General features: G+C 39.9%; 1 protein-coding gene across 1 annotated transcript in view; it reads right to left on the reverse strand.

The window, feature by feature from the left end:
* The window catches only part of kcnh8 (potassium voltage-gated channel, subfamily H (eag-related), member 8), a 123,882-nt gene that overhangs the window by 83,166 nt on the left and 25,729 nt on the right, over positions 1-14,987 (reverse strand). The window contains exon 2 of the mRNA XM_041809449.1: positions 5,368-5,601. Coding sequence (XP_041665383.1) covers positions 5,368-5,601 — 234 coding nt within the window. The remainder of the gene's footprint in view (positions 1-5,367; positions 5,602-14,987) is intronic.

The raw sequence follows: 14,987 nt of genomic DNA on the forward strand, positions 1-14,987 counted from the left end.
TGCGTGTGTGTATAACCAGTGTGGGCATGTAAGAAGCAACAGTTTCAGAGATTCTCAGACTTATTAGAAAGCCTATCTACTGCTTGAAGTCCCTCAGGGGACCCTGAGCCTTTAAATAGACCAAGTCGCTGTTCCCGAGGCTCTGCAAGAGATGAAGCGATCTCTCAGGTCCTGCTTCCTGTTAAATAGATTGATTTTCAGAGGAGCTGCAGGTCAGCATGTTCTTTCTGCTGCAGTCTAAGTGTGCAGTGCTGATAGCTACAACACTTTAAGAAGCTTTGGGACTCTAATACATTTTTAAGAAACACCCGAGTGTATTCCCATATTTTGTACAAGATGTGCAATACAATTTTGTCACAATCTTTAATGATTTTTTTTTATTTACCGTAAACCAAATGATTGTGATAATGAGGAACTGTAAAGAGAAGAGTTTAAAATGTTAATGCCACAATCAAACATTTAACAGCTACAGTTTTAGTCTAAAGATAACCATAAACGTATGTTTTATAAATATGGTCTCACTGCTATCATCAGCCTTGTGTTCAGTATTTAGTAGATTAAATTAAGTGGTTATTTTTCAGATAATAAAGAGCAACATGCATGTTAATGAGCAACAAGGAGAGCAAATAATCAACTTGGCTTCTTCATGTGGCCAGAAACACAGCTGATAATACGTTTTCATGTTGCTTCATGTTTGCTGGATAAAAACATGTTCTCCACTTTGGCTGAATAATGAATGTATGAAGTCTGAATTTTGAAGCTTGTGGCTGTTTGCCTTAATGGGGGGGAAAAAAACCTAATTATTGCCGGCTTAAGACAAGCAAACAGCACAAAAATAAGCAAAGCCCACCTGCTGAAAGGGTTGCCACACTTAAAGGGGACATATGCAAAATTTCTAACAAAAATATGTTCCCCTGGCTTGTCTACAATTCCCTCAAGTACCAGAAGCCACCCTCTTTCTCCCCCTTTCAGAAAATGTGTTCTGAAACAAGCCGTTCTCAGATTTTCCCCTCATGATGTCATTTGGAGAGTTAGCCCCACCCCAAGGTTCGGTTTGCCCTCCCCTCTTGGAAGAAAGCTCCGCCCTCCTCTCCTGATTCGGAGGATAAGGACAGCCACATCCATTTTCTGAGAGGGGCATGGTCAGGGGCGGAGTCAGACAGCCCATTACCATTTAAAGACACAGACACAAAAACAGCTCGTTCTGAGCAGGGCTGAAACAGAGGGGCTATCCAATACTGGAGTGGTTTTTCCAGCAACAGACTTCACTGTCATGTTTTGGGGACCTCTGAGACCAATATAAACTTGTCTTGAAAGGGTAAAATATGTCCCCTTTAACAAAAAAATCTGTGCCTAAGGTCAGAACTCCCATCATTCTTGGTGTATCCTAGTAAATTATACTGGTAATTAGTACAATGATGCCCCACTAAGCTAAATTGCTGAGTATCTTAAAAACAACAAAACACACTGTTCTGCTGAAGACACTGTGAGTTGAACACGATTTAGTTTAGTCTGAAAATGTATGACCAAATGCAAAGAATCTATAAAACAGAAAAGAGGTCTGATCCTTGAATTCCCGATACTCCATCTGCGCAGACTTCAGAACATGCTGCATGTAGTCAGTCTGTAATTCCACAGCATGCACCGCAATCAAAACTTGAATCTCTGCAGAGCACCCGAACAGGAACACGACTAGTTTTTAAGTTTTTCTTTCCCCAATGAAAAGTCGACAGTCAGTCAGGGCTTTATTATGGGTCTAAAACTGAACATCCATCAAAGAAAAGGTTAAACAAGCTTTCTGATTATAATAAAAGTTTTTTAAGAACAAAAACTGGTATCATTCAAAGTTTTTATCAGGAGGTCAGACCAGGAAATAGTTCAAAATCAGAACTGACCAATCAAATTGGAATTGGTGCATCTAAAGTTTAAGTTCAACAAGAGCCTAAACTATATAACGAGAAAGCATTTTTCAAAGATTTAGCCTCTTCATTTTGCTCTTACCACTGGATTGATGTTTATGATTTTAATACGTGCACATCTTTCTCAGCATGACCCCAAACCCCCCTGTAAGGTCAGAGTGCACATGATCAGAACGGTACGCTTCTGCCTCAATTTAAACCAGGAAAAACCCTGTATTTAGGTTGCCAAAATTCAACTAAGTATTACAGTTTCTCAGGGAATTCATCTTTGTACGTATTTATTAATCACTCAACACAAATTTAGCTTAATCCACATCATGCTGCCCTTTTGTATACTTTAATTTTTCCTCTTTGTTAGTCAGATGACTTTGACCTTTTTATTTAAAAGGCAGCTGACATTTTGCCATCTTTATTCCCTCTGTCTACAATTCCTCTGAGTCCAGACTCCCTAAAGTAGAGGTATCATTCTCCCTCCATTCCCCGTATTTAATGAACATACATGAATATCTCATTAAGAGGGTTTTCCCATGGAGTTCTCTTGCTTCACACCTTATCCCTGCTGCCTTGTGATGACTCAATAATGTTTTTTCTAGTCTCAGTGGGTGTGTTTGTGTGTAAATGTTGGTGTGTGTGATTTCTGCATGCCTGTGAGACACGGCAGCACTATCAAGCACCAGAGAGAGAAAGAGTGTCCCTGATTGGGAACACGCCGCTTTCTTTTTTTCTCGCACTGACAGACGGGAGGACAAACCGAGTCAATCAGCGGCGTTTACTTTCAGGACGCCGCTGTGACAGACGGAAAAAGAGGGATGAGACGACATGAAAAGACTAAAGCAGGGAGGGGGAAAAAAAGGGAGATAAGCATGGCAGACAGACAGACAAATAGCACTGTGCGAAAATGGTAAAAGACTTTGGAGAAAAGAAAAATGGCATTTATATAAAAGAGGCAGACAGAGAGGAGAAATAACAAAAGGACAGTGAAAGGGAACAGAAGGAAAGACGAGATTGAGGGGTGGGACATAAAAGCGAGCGGCACAAGAGCCGCAGTGGGGAAGACAGTCACATCTGCGGTGGTATTAGCAAAGCTAAATCTGTGCAAACTTTACTGAATCATCTCCAAATATGCGTCACAGATCACAGAGAAGCTACCGGAAAGTGGCACCACCTAAGACACATAAAGCACCCAGAATGAATGGTTTTATCACCTAAAAGACTCATTTTGAGGTTCCACTGTCGTAAAAAAGAATAAAAGCTGTTTAGAAAATCCCCCAAAGTCATTTAAGTTCCTTTTCTGGAGTTTTTGATCTTTGTGCTTTTCATAATCTCTCTCCAAACTTCCCATGTGAAATTCAGCAGTTTTATCACTGTAACAGGTTAATGACTTGTAAGATCTTGTACTGTTTTTGATAGTGACTGGACTGTGATTATTCTTGCATTTTTGCACTGGTACTCTGAGAATCTACATGGAAGGAAAATGGCACATGTGTAAATCTGCCTAGATCAGGCCGTCCTCACAAACTGAGTGACCGTACAAGATGGAGACCAGTGAGAGAGGCCACCAAGACACCCAAACTACTCTGAAGGAGTTACAAGCTTCAGCAGCTGAGATTCTGCATATCTATGAGAGAGACTCTGCATATCTATTGTCCGGGTTCTTCACCAGTCAAAGCTTTATGGGAGAGTGGCAAAGACAAAGCCACCAAAAGGCATGTGGGAGACTCCATGGTCAAGTGGGAGAAAGTTCTTTGGTCTGATGACATCAAGGTATTTCTTGTAGTCCATCAGACACCACACACTGCACATCACCTCAACACACCATCCCCACTGTGAAGCACGGTGGTGGCAGCATCATGCTGTGGGGATGCCTCTTGGCAGCTGGCCCTGAAAGGCTTTAAAGGTAGAGGGTAAAATGAATGTTGCAAAATAAAGGAAAATCTTGAAGGATAATCCTGGGAATCCTGAAAATTAATTTTCCAGCAAGACATTGATCTGAAGCATACACCAAAATCTACAGAGAAATGGTTTAAAGACAACAAGATGAATGTTCTGGAGTGGCTGAGCCGAAGCCAAGACCTCATCCCAACAGAGAATTTGTGGCTGGACTTGAAAAAGGCTGTTCGCGCCTGACCCCCGTGCAACCTGACAGAGCTTGAGTAGTTTTGCAAAGAAGAATGGAGTAAAGTTGCAGTGTCCACATTTGCAGGCATGATTGGGACCTATCCACACAGACTCAGTGCTGTGATTGCAGCCAAAGGTGTATCTACTAAATACTGACTCAAAGGGGGGTGAATATTTATGTAGGAACTAATTTTACATTAAAGAGTTTTTTTTTTTTTGCATTGTTTTCTATCAAGCCAAATTACATTGACCATGACCGATTTATAAAATCAATAAAGTGTGAAACATTCAAGGGGGTGAATACATTTTATAGGCACTGTACAATTCACATATTTCAGCTGGGTCCCTGTGAGTTTAGGGCAAATAATAACAGTAATAATAGTAAGTTTTTCCATAATGTACACTGAGGTCAGTGTTAAGCCCAATTAAAAAATGAGGCAAAATTGCAACTCTTTCTCACACTAAGGCAGGGACTTTTTCCTCGTTTACATGGATTTGCAAACAGCCAATAGATTGTTTTTTTCCATCTCAACACTGGGCAGAGTAGAGATAGCAGGGCCAAAATGTCAAGATTTAAACTCTTTATCTGTGGCGGATTGGCTGCAGAAAACCGACACTTATGCTGCTGTGGTTAACTCAAAAATGTGTGTACATTCACACAACTCAAACTATGTCAAGGCCCAACAACAACATGAAGCCAAAGTGTACAAAAGTCTGCAGTAACCATGCAACAGCACACGGCCCAATCCCACATCACAGCAAGCGTGTATCCACCGATGCCTGAATGTGCTCATTATTTTTTGACTCCATTTCTGCACCGGCCAGCTGGCTAATCAGTGAGGCACACATGAAAACATACTGCAGCACGGGGAGCTATGTGGCTCAGTGTAATCGAAGGAGACAGGGTTAAAGAGTCACTATCTGACAGCTATGAAAATTTAATGTGTCTCACTTTTTATTATAAGAGGGAGACTTTGTGAATGATTGCTTTGTTTAATCACCTTTTAATGAGAATGAGCCAATACAGAAGGGTGATACATCCATTACTTCATCTATCCATGGGTTCATCTATGCCAATTTAGATGTGGCCTCCTTAGAAATAGACACAGAGAGCTGCCATCCATTGATGGAGAGATACAGAGAGAGTCCAGCTCTGTCTGCACACTCCCTAATGGCTTGGTTCCAACATTTAATTGGTAAAAATAGAGATAGAAACAGAATTTGTGTTTAGGTTCAAACCCCTGAGCACAAGCTCTAAAAGAAGACAAAATCAAATGGGTGAAAAAAATGAAAAAACAACAAAAAAGCCAAACATCTTTCCATTGTTTACCTGTCTTTTTGTAAAACATGATCTCGTCCTTGAACTCCTTCCGCTCCTCCAGCGCTTCATCAATGCTGAGGATGATGCTTTCACTGGTCTCCAGCCCGTACAGGAATTTACAGGCACAACTCTTCTGCATGACCTCTGCCCGGGAGAAACCTGTGAGCTCACAGAAGCCATCGGAGCAGTAGACGATGGGAAAGCCCTTCGAGACCTGTGCGTTGGCCAGGATGAAGTTACTGTCTGCAGGAGGAAAGAGAGGAGACGGCAAGGTGAGAGGATGAAAAGATACTGAGGAAAGAAAACACTGTCTGGATGGTTTGGGATCAGGAAGTGGTAGATATTGTTCTTGTTACATCATGTACAGCCACCTAAACCTCTCTTCCATTCAGACAGAGGAGTCTCTCTCTGTAAGATGCTTATCCAAACAAGCAACCCAGAAGAGTCCAGGCTGCAAGTGTAAGGACATCTTAAAATACCCCTTTAAAATATTGGTTCTTTCTTATCAGTAAAAATTTACAACCCCATTCCAGAAAGTTGGGGTGCTAAAATGTAAATAAACACCATCATGTAATATCCCTTCTTTTTATAGCAACCTTCTGTAAGTCCCTGGAGTTTTTGGAGAAAAATGTTGTCCCATTCTCGTCTGATGCAGGATTCAAGTAGCTCAACAGTTCTGGGTCTTTGCCAGATCTTTCCTTTATGATGCACCAAAAGAGAAGAAAGGTGTGGACTGCATGCAGGCAGGTCAATTCAGCACCCAGACTCTTCTACTGTGAAGCAATGCTGTTGTAATGAATGCAGGATGTTGTGTGGCATTCTCTTACTGAAATATGCAAAGCCTTCTCTGAAAGAGATGTTGTCTGGATGGGAGCATATGTTGCTCTAAAACCTCTACTTTCAGCTTTGCCCTTTCCTTTCCAGATATGTTAGCTGCCCACAACCATACCATCAGAGATGCAGGCTTTTGAACTGTGCCCAGATAACAAGCTGGATGGCCCCTCTCCTCTTTAGATTGCAGTGATAATGCCCCCATGGCCTCCATGGTTTAAAAAAAACCTGATTGATGAGACCACAGAACAGCTTTCCATTTATTCTTTCACAATTCTTGCAGTTATTAAATTTGTTAGTTTTTGGAGAGTTTCTGCTTGAATTTCTTTGCAAGATATCACAATATCCTCCCAGAGCTGCTGTTTGGATGTGAACTGCCTCCCACCCTCATAGATCTTTAGCTTGAGGATGCTCCAAAGGTTCTCAGTGGGGTTGAGGTCAGGGAAGAATGGGGGCCACACCATGAGTTTCTGTCCTTTTATGCCCATAGCAGCCAATGACACAGAGGTGTTCTTTGCAGCATGAGATGGAGCATTGTCATGCATGAAGATCATTTTGCTACGGAAGGCACGGTTCTTCTTTTTGTACCATGGAAGAGAGTGGTCAGTCAGAAACTCTAGATACTTCGCAAGGTCAGGACCCTAAAGGGGCCTACCAGCACTCTCCTCATGATTCCAGCCCAGAACATGACTCTGCCACCTCCTAACTGACGTCACAGCCTTGTTGGGACATGGTGGCCATCCACCGACCGTCCACTGCTCCATCCATTTGGAACATCCAGGGTTGCATGGCATTCATCAGTAAACAAGACTGTTTGAAAATTGTTCTTCATGCATTTCTGGGCCCACTGCAACCGTTTCTGCTTGTGAGCATTGGTTAGGAGTGGACAAATAGTAGGTTTATGCACGACTGCAGGCCTCTGAAGGATCCTACACCTTGAGGTTGGTGGGACTCCAGAGATACCAGCAGCTTCAAATACCTGTTTGCTGCTTTGTAATGACATTTTAGCAGCTGGTCTCTTAATCTGATGAATTTGTCTGTCAGAAACCTTCCTCATTATATCTTTATCTGCACGAACCCATCTGTGCTCTGAATCAGCCACAAATTTCTTCACAGTACGATGATCACGTGTTTTTTTTTTGTGAAATATCTAATGTTTTCATACGTTGTCCAGGGCATTGCACCATTTGATGCTTTCAGCAGAGAGATCCTTTTTCTTTCCCATTTTTCTTGAAACCTGTAGCCTGCTTAATAATGTGGAACGTCCTTCTTAAGTAGGCTTCCTTTAATTGGGCTCACCTGGTAAACTAACTATAATTTGCAACAGCAATGACAACTAATTTTGGCTCATGGATACAAAGGCTGACTGATTCTCCAGCTCTGGTAAATGTAGGCCTGTGTGGGCTGCAACATGAAGCTCATTTGCCTCCTTAAAGGCTGATTTATCTTCAACTGAACAATGATGGACTCCAACTCTTGGGAGTCTTTCCCTAGTGCCAAAAACTGACCCTGCATTCATTTTACTCTTGTTGAGAGGTGGAGCAAAGGGAGGTTTGTGTGAACTTTGCTACAGAGTAAAAGATATGCAGGATTGTAGAATCAGCGGGGAATGATCAGGATGACAGAGAAAAAAGAATCACATTAGTCTATCAAAATTAATTGGACGATTTGTGTCGAGCTCTAAATACTCGGCTGAAAAGGAACAGCTGTTTGTACCTGAATTCATCCATCACACAAACACACAAACACCCACGGTGCCAATGAGGCCCGCAGTGATGCTGAGCTGCACTGATAGACGGCCAGTGTTTACAGTATGACGCCCATCATACAGCATGCTGGTCTGCTGCGGTTCGGCTGGTTCTATAGTGTCTGTGAGGGTGTTTGTGTTTGTGTTTGCATTGCTGTGATGTGATAAGCAATCAAACCTTCTCAGGCTAGCCCTTTGGTTACATAATCAAGTCTAGATACACAAAGGTACATGCAGCATTAGCGAATTATTCCCAATGCATCTTGAGACATTAGTTTAATCACAGTAAATAAATGAGTCACACACTCACCTACACAGAGCTTGTTTATAATTATTACTCCAGACGTCCTTCAAAGCCACTTGTTTCAATTACATTTCATTACAGAAATCAATTTTCTGCATCAATAATTCCTTTCCCCACCATCCTCCGTGTTTAATCGTTTTATGTTGTACATCAGGATTTGTTGAAAGAAACCACCTCAGATGTGAACTGGGAATACAAAAGTAGAGAACAAAAACCGTGTACGCATCCCTCAAGAGGAATGAGTAACATGTTTCCTTTGAACAATCCCATTCTGCTCCTGTTAGCTGGCTGCCACTTGTAAAAAATTATGATTCATGTCACTTTCTGTAGCATGGGACCAAGAGAAAAGTAAGGTTATAAAATGGAAAATATTTCTGATTAAACATGGGGGTTTACTTTTCCTATCAACCCCTCCACCCACCCAACACTCCTCAAAGTTTTACTCAGAGTAAACAAGCACGGGAGGTTTTATCATTACTGGGGGCCTTGTGCTCCAGAGGGCCTCAAGATAAAGACATTATGGTGGGCATCAAATATGAGTTATACACCTAAAATTACTTCTAATGATTGAGACAGATTTTAAGTTTGCAACCCCAATTCCAAAAATGTTGGAGCACTATGTGAAGTGCAAATAATGCAAATAAAAACAGAATGCAATAATTTGCAAATCTCATAAACCCATAATTTTTTTTCACAATAGAATATAAGCAACATATCAAATGTTAAAACTGAGACATTTAACCATTAAATGAAAGATATTAACTCATTTTGAATTTGATGGCAGCAACACATCTCAAAAAATTTGCAACAAAAGGCTGGAAAAGTAAGTAGTACTAATCAAAAACATTTGGCGGAGCATTTTCTAGCTAATAAAGTTAATTGGCAACAGGTCAGTAACATAACTGGAATAAAGGGAGGATGAGTCTCTCAGAAGTAAAGATGGGCAGAGGATAACTGTTCTTCAAAAACTACATCTAGAAATTGTGCAAAAATCTCAGAAAATGTGCCTCAACGAAAATTGCAAAGACTTTGAATGTCCCACCATCTAGAGCAGTGGTTCCCAACCTTGAGCCCTCCTTACTTGTATCGTAGAGGAGCTGAGGACCCCCAGGACCCACACAAACAAAAGGTGATACATAGATGTCACAAATGTATATCAAATTTTAAAGTTTTCATTGTTATAAACTATATAAAATAGCTCCGTGCAGAGGGTTAGGGTTAGGGTTAGGGTTATTCCTAAGTGTTTTATCATGATTTTAGTGAGCGTCAGTGAATCTAATTTTGGCAACCTCAAAGCAGACAGAGCCTTGAGCCCCCCAAAATTTCTGGTGCCCCCCAAGGGGTCCCAGACCACAGGTTGGGAACCAATGATCTAGAGTAAATATTATCATTAAAAGATTCAGAGAATCTGGAGAAATCTCTGTTACAAGGCTAAAGGTCAGTATTGGATGCTTGTGATCTTGGCATGATTCTGAACTGTAAATCACTGCATGGGCTCAGGAAGACTTCCAGACATCATTGTCTGTCAATACAGTTTTCCACAAATGCACGTTTAAGCCTCCATGCAAAGAAGAAGCCAAATGTGTAAACACAATCCAGAAACAGAGCCGTCTTCTATGAGCCAAAGCTCATTAAAACTGGACTGAGGCAAATTGGAAAACTGTTCTGTGGTCAGAGGAATCAAAATTTGGAATTATTTTTGGAAACCATGGTCGTTGTGTCCTGGTTAGCGGCACACAGTTCAAAAGCCTGCATCCCTGACGGCATGGGGTCGCATTAGTGTCTATGGCATGGACAACTTTGGCCAGCCTTAAGAGGACTTAGCTAAAACTCTCAAAAGATTCTCAGAAGACTGACTGATCTGGAACCCTCTCAATATGAGAGACTTTGAGAGAAGTTGAGAGACTTGCCCACAATTTGTCGGCAAGTCTCTGAGTTTTTAGTCTCAGACTAAGATTTTGCAAAGGCTTGGGGTCACTAAGACTATAATATGATTCCTTTCGAGATTATTTCCACCATGCATCTGGTGGAAATTCACTACAATAATTTTTGGGCAGAGAACAAGATGGAGATGGAGATCACAGAAAAGTTATCATCTCTTATGATCCATTGTTTTTAAATCATTTACATCAAGTAGAAATGAAAGGAAAGTTGAACACGGAAGCAACTTTGTGTGTTACTACAACAACTGAGGAATTATCCCAGAAACACTTCAGAATAAAAGTACTGTACGAAAATGCGAGTCGTCTCACCACAGAAACAAACTGATTGGGCTTTTACTTTGAAAATCCTAATGGAGGTTTACTGTAGCTGTCATGTTAGCCTGCAATGAATGGACAGACAAGGTACACAAACACACCGATGCAGAGATCTGCAGCTCTGAACAGAAAAGTTTTCAGTCTCTTGAGCTCTGAGCGGACATTCAGTGGTTCTAGCTTGATCTACACTCATGTTCATGTTTGAAAGAATTAATTGATTGTATGTGCTTTCGCATAACACTGGCTCCCATTGGTCGTGACAATGGTCGCGTCACTGAGAAACACAATTTCCATACGACCAGACTTAAGACTTACGACAATATCAAACAGGATTGATATTATCGTAACACCAAGACTGAAGAAAGACTCCCTTAAAACGGCTCAAATCGAGCCTTATGACCACCTTATACCTAAAGACTGGGACAACAGGAGCAAGCTTCAACTTTAGCAAGATTCCCACGATTTCACTCCCACTTTGGAATTTTGTCTGCGACTTTGAAATCTGAGGAAAAGTGGTTAGGTGAAAGGCTGCCTTTACACATCTGGAAAGGCACTATCAATGCTGACAAATAGATAAAGGTTTTGGAGCAACATAAGGCTCCATCCAGACATCGTCTCTTTAAAAGAATATTAAACCACATACAGCATCCATGGAAACAGCATGGCTTGGCATCAGTAGAAGAGTCTGGATGCTGAACTGGCCTGCCTGTAGTCAAGACCTTTCAGCGATAGAAAACATTTGGAGCATCAGAAAAGACCCAGGACTGTTGAGCAGCTTGGGATTGAATAAAACAGAGATTTTTCTAAGCAAAAGTTAGTCAGATTGTATCTTTGAGTGCTGGTATTAATGCCCAACCTAACAGGGAAAATTCTTCAGATTTGAGTGCTACCTGGGGGTTGTTGGGGTAAATGTTTTTTAGTTCTTCTCCACTGTTTCTAAAAACTACGCTAAAATGATCTGACTCTTAAAAATGGATCACTACATAAGGAAATTAACTTGTTAAGTACAATACTGCAAGCTCTGGGAGGAATCTAAAACCATAACACAAGTTGCAATTATGCTTCAACAGTGTTAGGGAATTATTGCTCCAATGGATTGAAAACACAACCATGGCCGTTCCCACTGATGCAAGAGAAAAACTCAGCAAAAATGTCATGTCAGCTGTAACAATGTGACTGCGTGGCTCAGACAGATGGTCAGAGCGGGTCTCAGCGTTGGGACCGGCTGTCAGACGTGAGGCCCCTCAGGCTCGGGGAGAGCTGGAGGGAGAGCGAGAGGGCTGCCGGCCGCTCTGGGAGGCGGTGAAAACGCCTACAGGAGGTCTGATGGCAGCTCCTGGAGCAGGAGGGGAGGATGCTGACAGAGGGGATGTTTACAGTGAAATACACACCATGCTGTGTTTGACAGTGGATTATATAGGTTTGACAGGACTGACAGACAGGCAGCATGTTTGAGTATGCAGTATAGAGGAGGGAGACAATGGGAGGTTATTTCATCTTCTGTTTTTAAATCTGGTCACATTTCAATGTGATGCATCATAAACAGACTCGCAGGAGAGAAACAATAAGATGCATGGGTTCACACCAAGCACGGGACGGTTAAAAATTTCTAGATTTTCATTAAGTGGAGAGCTTTTTCTTTGTTTTCTTTTATTTTGGTACATCAACATGGCCCCATAAATATAAAACCTAGATTTAAAGGATTTAAAAACAAACACTGAGTCTGTCTTTTCTAAAAAGAAAACTCGCTGCTCTCAGCACAGGAAGTGATTAATTTTCCGGTATCAAGAACAGCATGGGCTAAAATGGAAAAATGTTAGAATAGAAGAAATAATGAATGTTTCTCAAGCACAGCATGATGGCCTTGTTGTCTGATATTTCCAATCAAGTCAAGTAAATCAAGACTTTGAGGTAAGATCAGGATGATTGCTGTTATTTTTAAAGACCCTGTAAGAATATAGAAGATTCTCCCATGAAAGAAAGGGTCTGACATGAACACGAACTCTTCTGACAGTGGCTTTTGTTCAGCTTTAACCTCCTGAGACCTGAGCTTTTGTTTTGAATGTAATTTTAGTTTCTCACACTTATTTGAGATAAGTAGAGCCTTAAATTAAAACATCAGCCTGGTCTCTGAACAGGAATTTCCTGGAAATTTTTCTTTCCAAAATCCACACAAATTCCCTAAATTTTCAAAGGAATTACATAAAATTTCTGTAAAAAATAAATATTAACATAACATGTAAAGTATTTCATTAAAAGTACCCCAAAATATCTTTGAAAAGGCCCCAAATGTTTCAGCAAAACTTTATCACAAAGCCTTAACATCCCAGTGAAGAAGTTCCCCAAAACGCTGTGTTAATTAACAAAACATTCACCAAACTTTTATGAAAATAATGAAACATGCAATCATTCAAACAAATTATTTCGATTTTTCCATGAAAATTCTTCAGCATTTTAAAGAACACCACAAATTCATCAAAAAATGTACTGATACATTTCCCAAATTTCTAAAAGAACCAAAGATTTCAAAACAAATTTCAAAAAGAAATTCCCATATTCCCGCGAAAATGCCAAAACAAAAATTCAAAGCAAATTCCCCAAAATGCCCATAAAACGCTCCAAAATATAAAAACATTTTACCCAAATTTGATTGAAAATACATTTCCTGAAACATACAAACAGAACATTTTCCAAATATTTTAAGCATTTTACTAAAACTTTTTAACTATCAGACTACACCCACAACCCTGATGAGGCGAAGCTGTGTTTGGAGGAGTTATATAGTTTAAATTTTAGTTAAAGGTTAGTAGGGCACTATTACATGGCAGTATTTTATAAGTTCCCCACAAAAACATAGATTGACATTAATAGAAAGCAACAAGGATGAATGGTAGAACATTTAAAACAAATACACCATCCATCATTATGCACAACTTTCTGTGCTCTGGGGAAAGATTAAAATGTTATTAAACCCAGTATTTGTATAGATCTTTAGCAAGTGACATCACAATGTCCATCCAGCCCCAGTAAAGATGACAAAATAAACATGGTATGTACAGGATGCCAGTGTAAAATAAATACTTTAGTCAACAAATGTCCCTGTTGTAATCGGTGTAGCACAAATTTAGTACAAGGAAAGTTTTGAGAGCTTTCATTGTCAGTATTGTGATTCATCTTATGTTGGTAAAATAGCATTTTTCTGGAAACATCTTATTTGCTACACTGAATGGGCTATCACTAGCAAACACTGGTGTAAAGGCTTGAAACACGACCAGGGTTTCAGTCATTTGGAGGCCCTTTAGGCGAAGATCAGTATGAAGCCCCTCACAGCCAAAAGCGACCAAAGCTGGTAAACATATTTTCAAGCTTCTTTTTTCATGTAACAAAGCCTGTGAATGACAGGACATACTCTATGTGGACAAAAGTATTTGGAAACAGATTGGCCAAGGCCCTTTTCTATTCCAACATGACTGTACCCCAGAGCACAAAGCAAGACTATAAAGACATGGTTTGATGCATGCACAAGCATTATCTGACAGCACTCATCCAGGTTTTAGATGGAGGTTTTCAATCCATGCCTGCCGCCATATCTTTGTGAGATTTTAAACCTTTTCATCCTGGATGCATCACTGCTTTCAGGGCACAAAAGTAGCTCAAGATTGTTTTGTTCTTACAGTCTAAACCACAGGTGTCAAACTCAAGGCCCGGGGGCCAAATCTGACCTGTGGAACAGTTAAATCCGGCCCGCAAGATGATCTCATATTTCTGTTATAAGTGGCCCATCAGTGTGAGGTCTGCAGATTTCCTCAAGTATAAAAATGAGAACTTATCCTTGATAATTTAAGATATCCTTGTTAAGTCACAAAATCTGAAAAAGTAAGGAGTAAAATAATTTAGATGAGAAGTCAGGAAGGTGGGGAAAGAAATTAATTTGTGTTTTAGAGTCACATTTTTAATTTAGCATCTCACAATTACGACTCAAACTTAGGATTTTGACTTTTATTGAGCATTTCAACTCATTTTGACATCTAATGTAACATTTAATAAGATTCATTATTCTAATTTTTAAGTGATATTTTGACTTTTTTAACCAATTATTTTTGCATTTTATCTCATATTTCTAACTCCAACCTCTGACTTCATAATCCCAAAGTTTGACCTTTTAGACTAACAATTACAAATTTTTAATCATATTTTGACTTTTAATTTCATGATTATAAATTTTTATTTCATATTTTGACCTTTTAAACTCATGATTTGGAGTTTCTTTCTAATAGATTTGCCTTTTAAAAACACTATTTTTCAATTTCATGTTTTGAGCTTTTTGAACTAATAAAGTTACTTTTCTCAGACTGTGAGCCTTAAAACTTGTCTTTTTAACTTTTTAAATGTCAAAAATCATTTATCATCAGTGCTAAGTTTTTCTTTTTTTTTTAAATTTTATTGCTGGTGAAAAAGGTTGACAGTTTATGGATAAAAAGGCGACCCT

Source organism: Cheilinus undulatus, linkage group 16 (genome assembly GCF_018320785.1).
Source record: "Cheilinus undulatus linkage group 16, ASM1832078v1, whole genome shotgun sequence".
In the NCBI taxonomy this organism is placed as follows: domain Eukaryota; kingdom Metazoa; phylum Chordata; class Actinopteri; order Labriformes; family Labridae; genus Cheilinus; species Cheilinus undulatus.